We start from the raw sequence: 18,441 nt of genomic DNA, 5'->3' as shown, positions 1-18,441 counted from the left end.
TCATATAGAAACATATGAACAGAGGAGTATTTATTGCCGGAAGCTCGAGGACATTCGGGCAGAGCAGATGATGAAATGTGGCATCTTTGGATTTTTACATGCTGCACTACATATTGACATATGTGCGTTTTTAAATACCTTTTTAGGCAATCAAATGAGGCTTTTGGGGAGGCTGGCAATTGGATGGATTGACGTTTTCCCCTTAATGTGATTGTGTACTTGGTGTTTTAGTATGCCTTTCTATGTGATGGCCCATGGGAATAGTTATTTAGTGCTCTGGTTGTGTACTGCTTGTTGTATTTGAATAATAAAAGCTGTATTGAAAGAAAATATTTCCAAAAAATTCAGTTTGATTAATGGATTATTTGGGAAAGAGCCAATTCCAGAGACTTGATTAAGGCAAGGGGACAGAGGCCAGACCCATGTTCATGAGGATGTGGTCCCTTGAGCCAGAACCTCAGCCCTTCTGCATACTGTTGGTGTGGGGCACATGCTGAGCGAAGCATACTCGCCAGATATCAAATCTGGGATCGAGCATGCACAAGAAAGCAAAGAAGCAATGAACACTAGACTGGTGGCGCAAGTAAGAAGCCCCACACAGTATGTTCATTCAATATTGGTGAGCAAGCCCATTATCAGCAAAGAAGGGGATCAGACCACTGAGCCTCTATGATGACAATTTCACCTTATGTAAAGAAGGTTGCTGGCACACTTGGTGAACACAGCAACAAAAGGAGATGTACAACGCGTGTGGGCACTAGGGAAGGCATAGAGAATACGCCTGAAAGGGAGGTGGCCTCACAAATACTCGACCAATCTTATAATCTAGAATCAAGGGGGGAATGCATCCAATCACAGATCTCAATGACGCCTTTCCTAGTCTGTGAGGGAGTTAGGAAGGTTTGACGATGAATTGGTGTTTTGACAGAGACCGCGGGATGAGGAAGAGGTGGCGGAGCCAGTAGCCCATTCCCTGAAAGAGCTGAGACAGAAAGGAGGGGTGGGCATGGTGCGTGGAGCCTGAGGGGGGCTACCTACAAACAAGCAGCTGCCAAGAGAAGACACCCAATGACGAGGGCAGCATTTCATCTGCTTACTGGGGGTGGGGGTTGGGCTATAAACTATATCTTGGTTAGAGACTTGGAACCACCAGAGTTTGAAAAGGAACATCATTCACCTGCTGGAGCCGGAGACTTGCCAGAGCCGGAAAACTAAAGATATCACAACCAGTAGTGCGCTTAAATCCAGTGGGGTGACCCTTGGCATATAGGTGAAAATAACTTCAGTATTAAAAGGCATTCAAGCAGTGAGGTGGAAGTGCTGCTGGTATTCAAGCTTGGTATCCCCCAAGGATAAAGGGAATGAAACTGTGGCTGTTAAGGGTGCACTAAGACTACACCTACAGTGTGCCCGTTAAGGGTGCACTAAGACTACACCTACAGCGTGCCCGTTAAGGGTGCACTAAGACTACACCTACAGCGTGCCCGTTAAGGGTGCACTAAGACTACACCTACAGCGTGCCCGTTAAGGGTGCACTAGGACTACACCTACAGCATGCCTGTTAAGGATGCACTAGTACTACACTTACAGTAGGGAAACTCTACTTATGAAGCAACCATCAAGGTCAGGAAAGAAGCATCCTGGGGTGTTAAAAGCACATCTAGAACTGAAGGACACCCTCTAGGTATAGTAACACTAAAGACCTGTTATTTATAGTTATTTATAGTAGGTAACTGAAGTCGGACGGGCACATTTGGTCCTGTATAGACGGTTGCACTTGGTTATGTGAATCCTTCCTCCTGACACTATCAGCCAAAGACATCTTCTAGTGCTTTAGTTTGCAACCCCATAGTCCCTATGTGAGTTCTTCCGCCTCTAACCCTCATCACTGTTCCCTGGTGTGAAGTTAGCACAAGAAGTTGGCACTGGTAATCCTGCCAGAGAGAGCCAATCCAGGCCTAGAGAAAAAGGGAGTCCCCACGGTACCGTTTGGTTTCTTCCCCTCTTAGACACAGTTTTCAGCATAGAGCCAAGTAGGTAGTCCTTGTATAGTCCCCTTTGAGACCATTAGCTGACCCTGCCATTACTAAAAATACATCTCTTGAATCCCTCTTTGCAAGCATGTGGAATGTTCAGTTCCTCCTTTGCTCTAACCATATATTATTAATACAAGGGTGCATCCACGTTTAAGGGTGTACCCATCTCATGTGTCACAATGGTGAATTGCTCATCACTATGCCCCACCCAACCATAGAAAGTGGAAGGAATCTTTACTGCATGTGATTTAGCGAGGTATTCAGGCTTACCACATGTTTTTAGAATTAGAATGACATTGTATTTAAAATGCAGTTTTAGTGTGTGTGCGGATGGGCATAGGGCAGCCTCCTGTGCCAATGACCCATAAACCCCTTCATACCCTGGCAGCCACATTGGCCCCGTCAATTTTTATCTAGAGGTCAACAATTATTAAGTAATGGAGCCACTTATGAATTCACTTTGGTGTGACTTCTCAGCAGGGCGGAGTCATTTAATGGCTGATCTACAAAGAAATCTATGTGCTTTGCTAATCCATTTAGAGAATTTGTTGGGTGGGGGGTGGAGATCATACTTCTTTGTTATACTCTACATGTTTAATTATAATAGAGTTGGAACTTAACTCGAAACCTGAACTTGGTGGAACTAGGTAGGTCCTGTGACCTCGTGGAGGGCTGATTGATATTTCACCTGGAAGTTCACATGTCTTTGTGGACCCAGTTGGGGTAGGGGGGGGGTTACTTGCCCTCGATTTACCATGGTTATTTTAATTTGGTTTCTTTTTCTTGCCCTCTTCAGACAATACCTGTGACAGGCTGTGTCCTCAAGGGATGTACAATACAACCGAGGATGCAAATGGTGTAGAGCTTGGCTACTGTTTGAAGTGCCACCAAGTGTGTTCAACATGCACTGGAGGATCTGCAATGGACTGCATCACATGCGCTCCTGGTTACTACAAATTATTGCATCTGTGCATTCTTCACTGTCCGACTGGGTAAGCATGGTTCTGCGCTGCTCATAGTCTACTATCATTGAATGCAGTATGCATTGTAAGCTGGAAACCTGGGCACAAATCTGAGCAGTGTCTTTCAAGATGCCTCATCATTACAGATTGGCAGAACATTCTATTACTGTACAATGTCATTTGGTGTTTGTATAGTACCCCTCTGCATTAGTGCAACCTTGTGGTGCTGTTCGGGGTTCCAAACCTTACATTAAATGCTTTCCAGCACTTGAGTGAACAGCCTGTAGGTGTAGCAGAATAGTTGCAATCCTGAATTCTCTGTCGAACACCCCAAAAAAGATGCATCCTTGTGAAATAATGTAATTCTTCACATTGGGATTCGGTGATTAGAATGTTGTCTTTTTTTCAAGATTTCTTTCACATTATTCTATCACAAGAACACTTTCTGTTTCTCAGTTTCAGTTGCCATTCCAAAACCTTTTAGCAGGTTGTCTTCAAACATATAACTAATTACCTTGAGGCTCACTCACTCTGCAATCCCTTCCAGTCAGACTTCCGGAGCAAACACGCTACCAAAACTGCTCTTGCCCATGTATCCAACGCTTTAACCACTGCTTACCACTCTCACCATCTTTATGCTGCTCAACCTCTTTTCAGCATTTGATGATGTGGCCATCTCACCCTCCAAACCCTCTCCTCCACTGCGTTCAAGGGCTACACACTTTACTGTATCGCCTCCGATCACTCTGATCTCTAAATCCCCAACTCCTGCAACTCCAACAGCTCTGCCCTCCGGTCCCCCCACATGGGAGGCCCCCAGACTCAGTGCTGAGCCACCTCCTCTTCACTCAATGCACCTCCTCTCCAATCTCCTCCTTTGGCTTTCACTACCACCTCTTCGATGATGATGATGACCATATCTTTTTCTCCTTTCCGTCCTCTCCCCTACCATCTCCAACATCATCACTAGCTGCCCCATGGCCATCCACTATTGGATGGCCTTATGCTACCCAATCCTTAGCCCCTCCATTATAGAAATTATGCATCTCCCAGCTTCCATTGCCAACCCCATTCGCCTTACCCCCTAAACATCTCACCCACCCAGTGCTCATAATCTTTGGGTCCTCTTTGATCACGATCTAAGACTCCAACAATTCACCATGCTACAGCCTCCAGAATGTCCTTGCTTAAGAGATAGGAAACCCCCCACCTCCCTCTCACCTTACCTACCATCAGAGTATTGTTTAAGCCTGCTCCTTTGTCTTTCTCTCTAGTGCTGCTCCACTCTAAGTTCCCATCTTTACTACTCACAACCTCTACAACCTACCAAGATTCTCCCCCACCACGCCACATTGTGACCTTGCGGGATGGCCATCCATAATTATATATTTTTTTTATAATGCGCTTAATAGTAAAAAAGCTTCAAGCGTGGACCCAGAATTTGAACCTGTTCCTCTGCGTCATCTTGCTTCCAAGACGAGCGCGTTGCCACTGAGCTATACTACCATGCAAAACTGCTTGCTTCAAATTCCTACTACTTGTCTACAAATCTACTCATTACCTGCATTTGTGTCTACTCTTCCTCTCTAATCTACCATACACTCCAGTCTTCTTCTCCTCATGATCTCTCTGCCTCCCGCAACTCCTGCCACTTTGCTATTTATAACTGCTTGTTCCTGTCAATTGGAACCTCCCCACTGATCTAAAAACTAGCCTAGCAGTACCATTTTCTAAGGCCAGACTTAAACGTCGCCTGTTAGTGAGCATTGGGGAGCCCCATAGCCCCTCCAGCACACACTCCTAACTGTTCCCATCCCTTCAGACCAAGCCGTACTTCCCTGTTACTGTTGTACGTGTGTATGTGAAATCCATATTATGGCACTAGGCCTTATTGTGTACAGTATTTGTTCGTACTCGTTTTCGGCCCCTGGTATTTGTCCCATTTAATCACCACAACATTACTTGGTTATTTAAATAATTTACCCACCCTTATTGTAAAGGTACCCTATACATGGACTGCTTATGTTTTTTCCTGTAGCACCTAAAATGTTTGTTTCTGTGGGAATTAACATAATACAAATAGATGTAATTTAGTATAATTATTAAATAAAGTTGATAAAAAAAAAATAGATGTATTTTAGTGATAGGCACTTATGGATTAAGAATCCTTGTCCTTGTTTTTTGACCTCAAGCCCAGGGATCTTATCTCTCGGGCCCTGAAATCTCTCTACACTGGCCCTTGTGGCTGCAAGGATAGTTCAAGGACCTCTGCATCATCCACAAGACTGTCTTGGTCCGGGAACCACGCTATATCCAACTTTCTCTTCCTGAGCATCTTCATTCTCGAGCCCTTCCGCTCATCCACCTCCAACTCTGAGGGTGAGGCGCTTCTCCAGGCAGAAAGTGGGGGGTAGGTCTCTGTCCTTGGCTGGGGCCTCCATCTGCAACAGCCTCCCTGCCTCTCTCAAACTCGAGCAGGACCACCTAAGGTTCTGGAAACAACTCGGGGTCTTTGTTTTCTGCTTCCACTTTCTCTATCCCTCTACCTTGCTGATGCTCCTATCTGCTGCATAAACTGGTTACATGGCCACCCACTGAACTTACGGAAGCAGGCTTCTTCACGACCAGTTGCCGTTGTACTGCCTCCCCAACCACTTCTGGACTGTATCTGCAGTCCTACAGTCCCATGACTCCTCGCGCTTATGAGCAACTTCTCTAGCAGCACTAACATGTTACATTGCACTCTCCCTTCCCTCCAGGCACTTCTCTCCCTCCCTCCCCCTGCACTTGCACAATCTGAAGGGCACAAAGCCTAGTAAGATTGTTGTTTTTGTCCTCCTCTTGTCTTCCCTTCCTTGTTTTATCGCATCTAGAAACACTTGTGTACAGGAACGTTATAAACGACATATCAATCCGAGATGAACATCTATTGCATTTTGTATCCAACACTATCCAAGCCCACTCCCCTCTTTCAGTTTAACTAGAGCACCAAGGGACCATGCAATGGAGCTTGTTGTAAAACCCAGAAACATCTGCCTGCCACTTTCAAAGTGTCTGCATTGCTGTGTCGCAGGGCTCCCATCCAAACAGCTGTCCCCCCCAACCACACTTCCAAGGCAGAACACCATGCAGCGTTGTGTTTCATCTCTGGGTCACACAAGTTCGACCACATCTTTTCCACCCTGCGTGAGATTCACTGGTTACCCATATTGCCTAGCAACTAGACTACCTCAGCTGTTGCAGCACCTTAACTGGTGGCATGGTTAAATGCCTCTGGTGGATAGTGACATATGCGTAGTTAGGTCATTTATTGCCAGACTCAAGATTAGGTGAGCTGACAAGGAGAAAACTAGGAAGCAGTTTGGTCCTGTGGAGTTCCATCCCAATGACAATCCAGACCTCTCCCTACCTCTGAGGAGCTGCACCTCCTCAGAGGTATTCTTCCCTCCCTCTCCTTCCCCCAGAAGCTCACTGTCTCCCGAGCCCTGGTTCTCTCTAAGCTGGACTACTGTAACAGCCTCTTTCTTAATCTGCCTGCCTCCACTCTCCGCCCTCTGCAACTCATCCAGAACAGAACTGCGAGACTTGTCCTTGGCCTCAAGCCCTGGGACCATATCTCTCCAGGACTGAAATCTCTACACTGGCTCCCAGTGGCTGTGAGGATTAAGTTCAAAACCCTCTGCATTGTCCACAAGGCCTTCTGGGGCCTGGGGCCTAAATACCTTCAACTCTCTCTTCCTAAATATCTTCCTTCCCGAGCCCTTTGCTCATCCGTCTCCAACTCCCTCAGGGTCAGCCGCTTCTCGAAGCAACGAGCTGGGGGTAGATCTCTCTCCGCGGCAGGGGCCTCCCCCTGGAACAGCCTTCCTGCCTCCCTGAAACTTGAAGAGAACCATCTCCGGTTCCGGAAGCACCTCAAAACCTTCCTCTTTGCTTCTGCTTTCTCTCTCCCTCTCCCCTGCTAAATTCTTCATTGAAACTGCACTGAATCTGCAACTGGGCCACTCTCACCGACCACGGTCCGGGGCCCAGCCACTCTCCACTTGCACTGCCTCCCTGGCAAGCCCTGCACTGCGGGACTGTCTCTGTATCCCTACAGCCCCCCCCCTTCCCAGCACTTGTCTGCACTTACCTTGCACTTGCCACCAGCTGGCCTTATTTATTTATTTTATTCTACTTACTTTGTACTGCACTTCCCCCCTCCCCTTGCATTTTTCCCTTCCCTTACCCCTGCACTTGCGCGGTCTGAATGTCACCTGGCCTAGTAGGATCGTTGTCTGTCTTCCCCTTGTTCCCCCCTCCCTGCCTCGTCGCGCCTTGAAACACTTGTGAATAGGCGCGTTACAAATGCCATATCATATCATATCATATCATACCCTTGTCCGTCAAGAGCTAAAAATATGTCTATTTCTGTCACACCTTGGCATTAATTTGTCTCCAAGCTTACTCACCAACCATGTGGTGACTATCTGCACACAGTACTGAGTTACTGTCTTCCCCTCAACACTCTTGCCTGATAATGTTAAACTAATCCTGCTGTACAGAGCTCTGCTGCTTCCAAGCTAGGTTTGAGATACATAAATAAACTACTAATAATGCTTATGCTTAGACAGTGCACCAGTCTGCCTCGTTCGGTACCATAGTTTTAAAAATAATTCCTCTTTTGGCAACTTTCCCTGCATATTCTATGGACCCCCAAACATTTTGCTTTTGTTTTTGAACCAGTCCTGGCATTTTACAGGGAAGTGAAGCCTTCAGGTGCACTACCCTGGCATTTTGCTCATTTTGTCATGGGGAAACTGATCAGTCCTTCAGACAGTGGGAAACTATGTTTGCCTTTTGCCTTTTTACCTTTTAAATTTCTTGGTAACCTTTAAACTGTGCACACAGTATCTTACAATGCAGTGGGGATACTTTTGTATCGCCCTAGTCTTTGACACTTGGGAGTCATGGTTACTTTAATATGTGCCTAAAGACAAGCTGCTGGCAGCAATTACCTTTCTACCATTTCTGCATTAGTTCTAGTGTGCACATTCGCGCATTACCTTCATGCATTACTGTGCATGGCTACCAAATGTTGCGAGTGCCTTAAAATGGCCATACCATGAGATTATTCACTTGTTTTTGCCCACATTATTGTTTAGCCTTCTTGAGTTAGGAAATCCCATGTACGGTCATGGACTTGCCTGGAAAAGCTGCTGCTTTAGCGCAGGCTCGTGATGCCATTGACTGTGCTTGGCCCAGGGAGGAGAGGGGGGGTGGTGACGGGTGGTGTGTGTGCAGGTGTGTAGGACTCCGGCCCGTCGAAGCCCTGCTAGACTACCTGATCTGTGAAGGCCCTGAGCAGCGCTTCACCTCTTGGACTGGAGGCACCATCAATATTGACTCATTCTCTAGGATCCAGCCATCCTGAGCCTTCAGAAGTGTCCCCAGACCACCTGGCGGACTGACCAGCTCTCCAGTGGGCTATCTCAAGGATTGTCGCCTTTCTGCATTTTTTGCTGGAAGTTCGGTGGCCATCAGCCTATTGCATAAGTTGCCTTCCTGCTGAATTTCAGCTCCCATTGCCAAGGGATCCTGTTCTGGAAGGTCGTCTCCAACCGCAACTGGAAGTACACCTGCTATTGCCTGCATGGGGTAGCCATTGCTGGAACTCTCCTTCCCAAGTCTGTTGAAGTGTCCTGATGAGGTCTGCAGCAGTGCCTTCTGCATTTATTCTCCAGAAAGAGTTGCACTCTGCTCCTGGAACCGCTTGGGAGAATCCCTGTACCCGCAGTTCCCGTGCACCTCTCACTGGAACCAATGGCGGGCAAAGCTACCTCCAGCAACCCTCAGTTGACCCAAGTAGTCATCTGGGAAGATTGGAGTGGGGGGCAGTAAGCAATTGCAGTGCATTCACCTCCCCCTGTTCTCCTTAGAATAAACCTTAGAATAAACTTTGGTTATTCCATTGCATTGCTTTTTGATCATTGGATCTAAAAGCCTGTATCTGAAAGATAGGAATATAATTGTACCTACCTGTAATGTTGTTAGATATGTTCTGGAACATTTCACCACCACAAGAGCTCTTCCTACATCAGTCCCTTTTCCTAAGAAGAAGATGTGGTGACTTTTGGACACAAGCCCCCATACATCAAAGGAATTGGATTCATAAAGTTAGGGTATAATTCTCGTGCTTGGTTTGATTCTAATCAATCACTACTTAACTTCTTTTTGTTGTCAGATTTATTGAATGCATGTCTAAGGACCAAAAAGTGACTGTATATGTGTTTTATAATTGAGTGTTGTGTGATATTATCAACTGCTTGTTTAATTTCCTAGCGTGTTTTGGGGCTAGAATAAATATAGTACTGTTACACTTACCGGTCTAAATTGTATTGCTGTGTGCTTCACTGTGAGGACTCATTGTGGACCACTGACCGCACTCGCTCTCCTGAGAGTAGCTTTGACTATTCTTCACGCTTAGTTTGATTGGGTTTGGCTAACCTCTCAGAGTGCCCCTGTTCGCTAAAACTAGGGTGGCCTCTTAAAATCTGTCCACCAAGCCATATTCTAGAAATCCATCTTAAGGCATACTATTACTTTCCATTGTTATAGGTGTGATGATTCTCGTTGCATCTTCACAACGGCAGACGCAGGGCAGACAATGCACACGATTACTGAGTCCAGGTAGTGCTTGCATCTCTCTCCTGGTGTGGAAGCTGCAACGCAGACTCAGAGTGGCGGTAGTCCCTCCTATCACACACTAGTAACGAGGGTTAAGTCAGACCCCAGCGCACTGCTGAGAGCATCAAGCCTCAGCAACTTCTATCAATCTATAATTTTCTTATATTGCGCCACAGGCCTCAGGCCGCTCACAAGACGGACAACATTGAAACGTGAAGAAGGAAAGAAGAAAAGGTCCAACAGAGAGAGAGAGAGAGAGGGAAAGTTGGGTGCTCAAACTATCCCCCATTTTATTCTCATCACTAATTACTATCTGCAGCCTAGCCAATTATGCAACACTGACTCTCCAAGATTGCCATCCTCATTCACTGCAGCGTGGTGTGCTCCAGCCACCTGTGGCCCACTTGCACCAGCTCATTGCTGGAAAAGGTAAACTCTGTTGCAATGTGATGTGACGTCAGAAATGTGCAGTTCAAATTGAAATATGCATATTTCATTACATTGGGTTTTCACAACCACCCAAATTGCATAGGACCAAAAGGCTTCCATAAAATCAACACGTTAAAATGTGCACATGTAAACTCCAAAACTCCAAGAACCACTACAAAGGTTTTCCCCTAATTTTTTTGCAATTCCGAAATTGGACATTTCACCTTAGTCGTTTTTCATCTGACTACTTAGTGCAATAGTGAGTCGTCCAGCCTGCAACCCTGATGGCTCTGGTTCGACTGGGTCCACCCAGACTCTGTCCACCCACGTACCCTCGACTTCAGCCCTGGTAACCTGGGCAAAAAGAATGAAAGGTGAAGCAAAATAAATGCGTGTCATTTTGCTTCACCTGCATTCTTTTTGCCAATTTGCTGGAAGCGTTGGTCATTGCTGCAGAGACAAAGCCACACTCAGGCAGGGAGTCCGCGGTCGCGCAGTCCTGCAAGCTTTAAAAAATAAAAAGCAATCAGTAGAATCTGCCCCTCACCCCAGCAACGGGCTCATGGGAGGCACATTCGTGCCGTTTCCGGGTCCACGCAAACCTGTGAAAACCCGGAGACTCGAGGGTCTTCCCTGCAGACCCAGAGAAAAGGCTAAAAACCTGCCGTCTCCAGGGAAAACCCAGAGGTTAGGCAGGTATGCACTTAAATCACTGAATGTAACATAGACCCTATGCATCTCTGGACTCATCTACTGTTCTATGCCTAGTCCGCTCCAAATGCGCGGAACCCATTGCGGCTGCCAGGCCTGCATTCAGTGTTTGAATTGTGTTTTAACCTAAGCTTGTGCTAGGGCTCGTGCTCAGGGGCGAGCGGCTTCCCGCTCGCCAGTCATTCACCATAGGACTCCTGCTTGAGGCCTGTCATTTAACACGGCGACAGCGTTGCGTATGAGGCAGTGGTCCTTTCCAGCAGAGTCTTTCATCAGTAAAGGCCGGCTCCCCCGCCGCCCACAATATGTGACATCGAGGATGCGATGCAGAGCCCCGCCAATACCGAACATGAAAGAGCTCAGCCAGCCCTGCCATGCAACCTGCGCAGCGTATCTCGCTACCGGCATAGATGAAGGCGGCGTGAGAGTGGCACCCTGGGCCACTGAGTCCCTGGACGTCTGCTTCCCTGATGCCCTCTATTGATCCACTCCTGCAATGGGGAGCCGTATAAGGCCAATATGGTGGCCTGGATGACTGTCGCGGCCCCCCAACAGTGCCAGCCCGGCCACGTCTTGCTGGCAAAGCACTCCTGCCAGCTGCAACACATGTGCGGCATGCTGACAGCAGTGACTCCTGCCAGCGGGAGACCTTAGTGCTTGCAAGGACTCCACAAGATAATCTGGAAGGCTCCCCAGCATGAAAAGGATCTGCCGGCCTCCCTGGCATGGCACACTGTACAGTTGCCATCAACCCACCGCCTTCTGGCATCAAGGGCTTTGTATGAGCTGCCAAGCTCAATAACAGCCATTGGGTCTCCCCCGAAGTGCCCGCAACCGTCAGCTTACCTGACGAGGTCCTGTGTGGGCAGGAGCCAGATGGCAGCCCTGTAATGACTGCCAATGACATTCAACAATACCCACAGGGGGAGCCCGAAATGGAGAAGCCTGTGACTGCTCCCTACAATGTGCCCAGACCCCAAATAAAGACTCCTGACTGGGGGAGATTGGAAGCGCGCTCTGCCGCACTGGTGTAGGCATGATTCCGCCTGTGGTGAGAGGAAGTAGGGTGACTGCCACTGCCACCAGGAGTGAAGAGAACCTTCTGCCTTGGGGATCCATGGGCCGATGCCTGAATCCCACCCACCACCATAATGACCTCCTGTGCTGTCACAAGTATCCCTCGCTGGGGAGAAAAAGAGCAGGGTGCATGGTGTGGTTTCTGATGCCATTGCGACAGTGTTAGTAGAGCTCCTGTCCGAGCGAGAACGAGCAGCCTCCACCAACGCTGCACTTATGGAAGCAGTGCAAGGCTGCATGGAAATATGCAGAACTCCCGCCTTGTGAAGGGAAGCGGCGCAATTCGGAGCGCTGCCTCCAGCAGTCCCAGTGAAAGGACACTGTGGGCCTCATTCTGACCCTGCCGGTGCAGAAACAAGGGTGCCGGTAAGCTTAGCGGCACTGTTTCCAGACCGGCATATTACAGGTCTGCCGGTGGAGCCGTCATGCCCGACAGGTCTGACCCTGCTGGGCACATCGGCCAGGGTAGGCAAACTCGTCACGGAAGCACTGGCACTGTTAGCAATGGTGCTGGTGCTTCCGTGGACCCCAAATAAATTGTCCTATGGTACACTATGGGAATGGGGACTTACAATTTACTGGCGCCTGACTTTCTGGGCCGCTGGGGTTGTAATCTCCCTGTGGCACCAGGAAGTCAGGGGCTGGTAAATACTTACGGGTCTGGCGACAACCCTCTGGTAGCACCAGCACAGTTACTGCCAGACGCATAATGAGGCTGTGTCTCTCTCTCTGGCAACACCACAGGGCATTTCCCCAAAATCCATCGTCAGAGGAGGGGCCACATGGAGTCACCTAATCCTGGCCCTTTGAATGGGTGCTCATACAGCCGGGCGGCAGAATGTCCCATACCCTCCATGTACGCTGTAGAACATGGACATAGCAAATGAAGGCTTCTGTAAAGCCCACAACGCCCTTCAAATCTAAGTGCATTACATGCAATTATCTCTTCCCATCGGAGCAAAACATTTGTTAATCTGTATATCTGTTTTTGTGGTCTTCACCAAAGCATTTGATACTATGGGGGTCATTACAAGGTTGGAGTTAGCCATGCCGCTATTTGCGGCATGGCTACCCTCTTACCTGCATACCGGGTCCAGGTTCCCTGAATGGGGAAATACCAGGCCATTCCAACCTTGGAGGACCCGGTATTTCCCCATTCAGGGAACACATCCCCATTCCCATTCGAACCCCTATAGGGCTCAATGGGAATGGGGACCATGCTAACAACGGGCCAGTTAATAACGGGCCCGTTGTTAGCATGCTGGTCCTTTAGCAGGTCCCGCTAAGGGCACAGGGTAAAACCAGGACCTCATAATGCTGCAATTAGGGGTTCACGGGTCCGGCACCTTTACTGGTGCCATTAACCCCTTACCGCCAACCTTATAATGACCCCCAATATCTCCCCTGTTACTTTGGTCCAAACTGGAAAAATGTGGTATATATCTATCCCTTTTATATTTTTTGATCTCTTTATATACCAAAACCTCTGTGGTTGTCCATATGAACCAAAGGGGCGACATTACAGACAAATAACACATAATGTGCTGAAACAAGGCTGTGTTTTAGCCCCTTTGTTATAGAATTTGTATGCATCCGAGATGGACTTAGCTATTGAATCCACACACAATTTTCCTCCACTCATAGAAAAGATTCTGGTGCCCTGGATAGAGTATGTGGATGACACTATACAGTTGGACAGAACCCTGATTGGGCTACAACATCATTAGATGCTCTCGCCGCACATGCTGATAACTTCCTGAGAGTGAATAATCTCAAAGCAAAAATTAAAAAAACAGAGGTTCTGTTGGTTTTTAAAAGGGCCCCCCCTTGAAGTTGTCGATAAACGTTTATCTAGGGGTTCCGATCTGTAATTCGCCTACGCTGAAATTTTACAGCACCCCATAGGTCTTGGAGCTCGTTGGAGACAGGCTGGCCAGCAGGAGCTTGCACACCCACTCTTAACTTTAGAAATTGAGACAGTTCTGTGAAAGAAGCTACTGTGATGAGTCCTGGTCTATTTGCTTTAACACTCTGTTAATAATTCTAACAAGATAATACTTTCTGAGTAATGTAGAAAGAAATTTGTGTTTTGTTCACTTTGTTCAACTTCCTGTATTTTGTAGGTTAGTGTTATTGAAGCATTTTGAATCATGATCATGCTTTTCACATTGCTTTAGGACACATGTAGTATTGTGTACAGTTAAAATGGTGTTAAACTAGTGCCTCATTTCTGCTTCATTGTCCTCTGTTTTGATCAGCTTTAATAGAGGCAGCCCAGTTGCAGCATCATGGGCATTTCATACTTTGTTTTCTTTTCATCACATAAGCACATCAATTGCATTTGTCTTGAAGCTTTGGAAGAGCCTCCCACCAAGCGGTTGTTTGGCATTTGTAAGAAGGAAAGGCTTTTGGTGTTCTATATGAAGATGTGTTTTTTGTCTTAAGATAGTATGTGTCCGTGTGCATGTGCATGCATGAAAGGGCACTGCACATAGTTTGTCTTAGAGAGCAAGAAATAGCTGGGCATGTAGTTTGAACTTTACTTTAACTTAAAGAGCTGCTATACGCATGTCATGGCACAGTGCCAATAATTCACAGCAGGGCTGCTATGTTTTGGGACAGTACCTGAACTTCTTAAGAGCTGCTGTAATGACAAAGCACGAACATGTGTGGGCATTTTCTGTAGCGAGCTTAAGTACTGTGAAAGAACAGTGTCTGAGCACTTCCCACCGGTTTTGCTACAAAATTCCTGAATCCCATTGCTGCGATGTAGAAAACCCTGCATGGAAAACAAAACATTTCCCCCAAAGAATAGATGGTGAGGGGCGTTAGGTAGGGTTATTTAATAAAGTGGGTGGGTGTGGAGGGTGTTCTGCGAGTGGTCTCACACTGCTTTAAAAATACAGAAAATGTGTTATTTTATATGCAGGATTTTAGCCTTTGCAGTAAATAAATGTGGTATTTTCACATAGATACTTTCCACCACCCTCCTGAGCTGGTGTGATGCACACTGGTGGACAGTTTGAGAAGATGGCAATGCTGTTATATTCTTCAATCCCTCCTACTCTGCCTTGCGCTTTTCAAAACTTCTGCTTCTCCCATGTCACATTACTGAGTCCCACTACCAAAAATCTAGCACATTTCAAAGCCTCATTTTGAATTTACTGTCTCATGTAGGATAGTCCAAACATGCTGAGACATTTTGACAAGCCAATATGTAAGGCAAGCCTCACAAGAAACTGCCAGTGCCCTAACCCTGTGTGCCTTTCCAAGTCAACAGCCTGTTGGGAAAGGTAGCTCAGTTGGTCGATAACCCTGCTGCAGAGATCATTGTGTAACCTGTTAGTTCAAATCCTGTTGATAGGTGAGCTAATGCCTCTGCATCAGAGATATGTGTTTAAGATGCAGGTAACATTCAATTGTAACAGAGCTAATTTAGCTTTCGACTTATCAAAAGGACTACTTCATGTTCAGTGATTCAGAACACACACCTCATCGGGATCATACAATTACTGCGCCTTTTTTACAGCGACCACTGACATTCTTTTTTATTTAGATGCCATATATATGTGAGGGGATGGGTACAGTATATAATGAATGCAGGTGTTAGCAGGGGTCTCCCCCTGCATAAATATGGGGTGGAAAGGGTATTGATTTTTTTTGGGGTAAAACCTGCATTTTTGGTGGTTGCAGTAAAAACGGCACAGTGATCACATATATCCCCTCTCATCAAGCCTGCTATAGTAATGGTGCAGAAGAAGCAGATCCCATGACGGCTGCAAAACTTGAAGTGGCTCAGACCACACACACGCCCACACACTTCATCAGGGATGCTATACCTGTAGTGCTCAGAACAAGCACATCCCATGAGGGCTGTTATACTTGTAATGGCTCAGAACATGCATCTCATCTGGGCTCTTCCACTTGTAATGGCATAAAGGGCTGGTAAAGCATCTGCATTCAAGCAAGTACTGCATCTGGTGCGACCCACCTCTAACTCTATAATTCCCAGCTTTATGGCCAAAAGAAAGTTTGTACATATCTAATAAAAAGGAGCGCCGAATTGTAAAGCTGCACTGGATTTGTAAATGTAAAGGGCATTCTCAGCTTTTTAAATATTTATTAATGGCTATTTCAAAAGACAAAAAGTAGAGAAACGGCAACTCTGAACCTAAGCAATACAGGAGAACAAAGTGAGGGGTGGGGAGAGAGGTTGCGAGAACAAAGAAGGTATTACACAATCCAAAAGAGGAATTAGAGCAACAGGAAGAGGGCGACCAATGAGCTACATCAGAGAGCACCAAAGAAAAAGAGAAGGGATACAGAGGTAAATAATAGAACACACACAATAGGAGTGAGGGATAGAAGCAGAGCAAAAGAGACATATAGAGACAGTATAATAAGAAAACACAGATCAACAGCAGTCTGGGAGATTCCATATTAAAGAAAGGCAGGCCAGTAACATGAGAGGCAGCGCAACAAGATAATCAAAAGGAGTAGCAACCACAACAGAGAAAATGAAAAAACAGATATAGCCAGAGTAATTACATGAAAGAGGAAGAGGAGTTATATCAACCGATACAGAACAATGTAGGAGTGAAACAGCAAAAATAGAATGCAGAGATGAGCGAGGAAGAGTGACAGAGCAACAGACCTCAACATGTGGCATAGCAAGAGTGAGAGGCAGAACATCAGAAAGTCAGAGACAGGGGAAACAGAGTAGCAAAGGGAAGGAGAGATGGAGCAAAAACATGGAGTGGCTGCCAAGCAGGTATTGCCAGGCTGCCACAGTAGGCCTGAGAGGCAGAGGGGTGATGCTGGTAGAGTGAGGGACTTGATTTATGTGTAATTAGCTGGCATCTGTAGTCGTTCTTAAGAGTTTTGTGTCCAACTAATAATGAAGATAAAGCTGGGTAGAACACCTCAACAAGTTATTTGTCACTAATGTTTTCGAACACAATTTACGCACAAATTGGATGGTTGTCTGACTCTTTTTTACTCTCTTGCGAAGTAACAAACTAATTTTTACTCTCTTGAAATTGGATTTACTCTCCAATTCTAAAAACTGGGAGTAAAATACTCAAGCCATATAGCACGTTATGTACCATTGGTATGATCTCAAAGCACTGTGGATTTAACGCCCTCGCGGTCTGTCGTCCGTATCAGTTGAGAGAGTAGTGTAGCATATAGTGCTTGGATGCACTTGGTTTGTGAGCAGCCAGAGTTATTTGCGTGGGTTGGCTGCATCTTAAAGTTAAGTGTGGAGCAGTGGATGTGCGAGATCAGTGTTATATGCGCTACAAGGAGGATGGTCTCCAAGTCTGCATTCTGGCTGCCGTGGGGCTTGTGTACGAGATTGTGTGCCGGTAGGCCCATTTATTTGTAGGGTATAGCTGCATTCTACCATGTTGTTGAGGTGTTCTCTGAGCGATGTTGGTATGTGTACAGCTAGGCTGAATTGATCGTGGGGCCTAGCTGTGTTTTTTTATTTGTTGATGTGAAATGGAGAGTGAGCATATTGGTAGAAATGAGGGTCTACATTTATTGGTGAGTAGCCCCCTTACTTGGGATGCTTTTGGAGCTCAGTGAGTTGGCTGTGTCTTCCCTGGGGGTTTGTGGTAGTGGAATTTAGAGGGAGGTAAACAGTGTGGTGGGGTATGTCGTGTTATCTCAGTCGGGCGATCCTTTTCCAGACGCTCTGTAGTCTGACTCGGAGGGCCCCTTTTCTAAGTTGGGTTGCTGGGTGCTTCTTGGGTTATTGCATGATTCCCCGGAGAGTTTAGCCAATGTGACGCCAGTTCAGGGTTGTAGGCCCTTATTCCTAGGTAGGCAGGGGTCACCTCTATTGATCATATAGCACCAGCTGTGCTGGGGCAGTTGAGCTAGGTGCGCGCGGCTTGAAGCTGGATAGGCCAGAAGTCCTTGTTCCATAGGCCGACTTCCATGACCTGCCTGTTCCTGCTTTTCCGGGTTGAGGTAATTAATTGGTCAGCTGTCTTCCATGGCACTTAAAGTGGATCCAGAAAAAAACGTGTGCTCTCCTTACTCTTAGCATGGGATGTTGTAACATGAGGCTGTGCTAGGGCACGTGCTTCGTCACAATGTGCGACACCATGTGACCCTCTTAATAAAGAGGTTAGTGGTTTCCTGCTCACCAGTCATTCCCCATCAGACTCCTGTCTCAGGCGTATTTAGTGCTGCGTATGTGGCAATGGGCCTACCAAGCTGAGCCCTTCAGCAGTGAGGACCGACACCTCCAGCCCCCACAGAAATGCAGGGGCTCACTTTCCCAGAGTACCTGCTTGCTGATAAGAAGTTCCAGCAATCTTCCATTGAAAGTGTTGTGCTTCCTGCGGAGAAGTGCCGGTACTATGCCTTTCAAATAAAAGTGCTGCCGCTCCGGCCCATTTTAAAGCATTGCTGAGTGTATTGCCTTCCCCTCGGCTCTTCACCAGATCGCTTGAGAAATCTCTCCTTTCTTCCGTTGCCCATGGAGTGCGTGGTGGCGTTTTTGCCCTCTAACTGGGAGGTCCTGTCTGTACTTGTTTGACCCAGAAACC

General features: G+C 46.9%; 1 protein-coding gene across 1 annotated transcript in view; it reads left to right on the top strand.

Annotated features, from left to right (window-relative positions):
* Positions 1–18,441, top strand: part of LOC138504127 (proprotein convertase subtilisin/kexin type 5-like) — a 1,167,632-nt gene that overhangs the window by 674,707 nt on the left and 474,484 nt on the right. Inside the window, exon 12 of the mRNA XM_069624346.1 lies at positions 2,833–3,028. Coding sequence (XP_069480447.1) covers positions 2,833–3,028 — 196 coding nt within the window. The remainder of the gene's footprint in view (positions 1–2,832; positions 3,029–18,441) is intronic.

This window comes from Ambystoma mexicanum, chromosome 11, assembly GCF_040938575.1.
Source record: "Ambystoma mexicanum isolate Mex_15411 chromosome 11, UKY_AmexF1_1, whole genome shotgun sequence".
Lineage (NCBI taxonomy): Eukaryota > Metazoa > Chordata > Amphibia > Caudata > Ambystomatidae > Ambystoma > Ambystoma mexicanum.
Note: the sequence above shows the minus strand (reverse complement) of the source record. Positions and strands in the feature narration are given on the sequence as shown.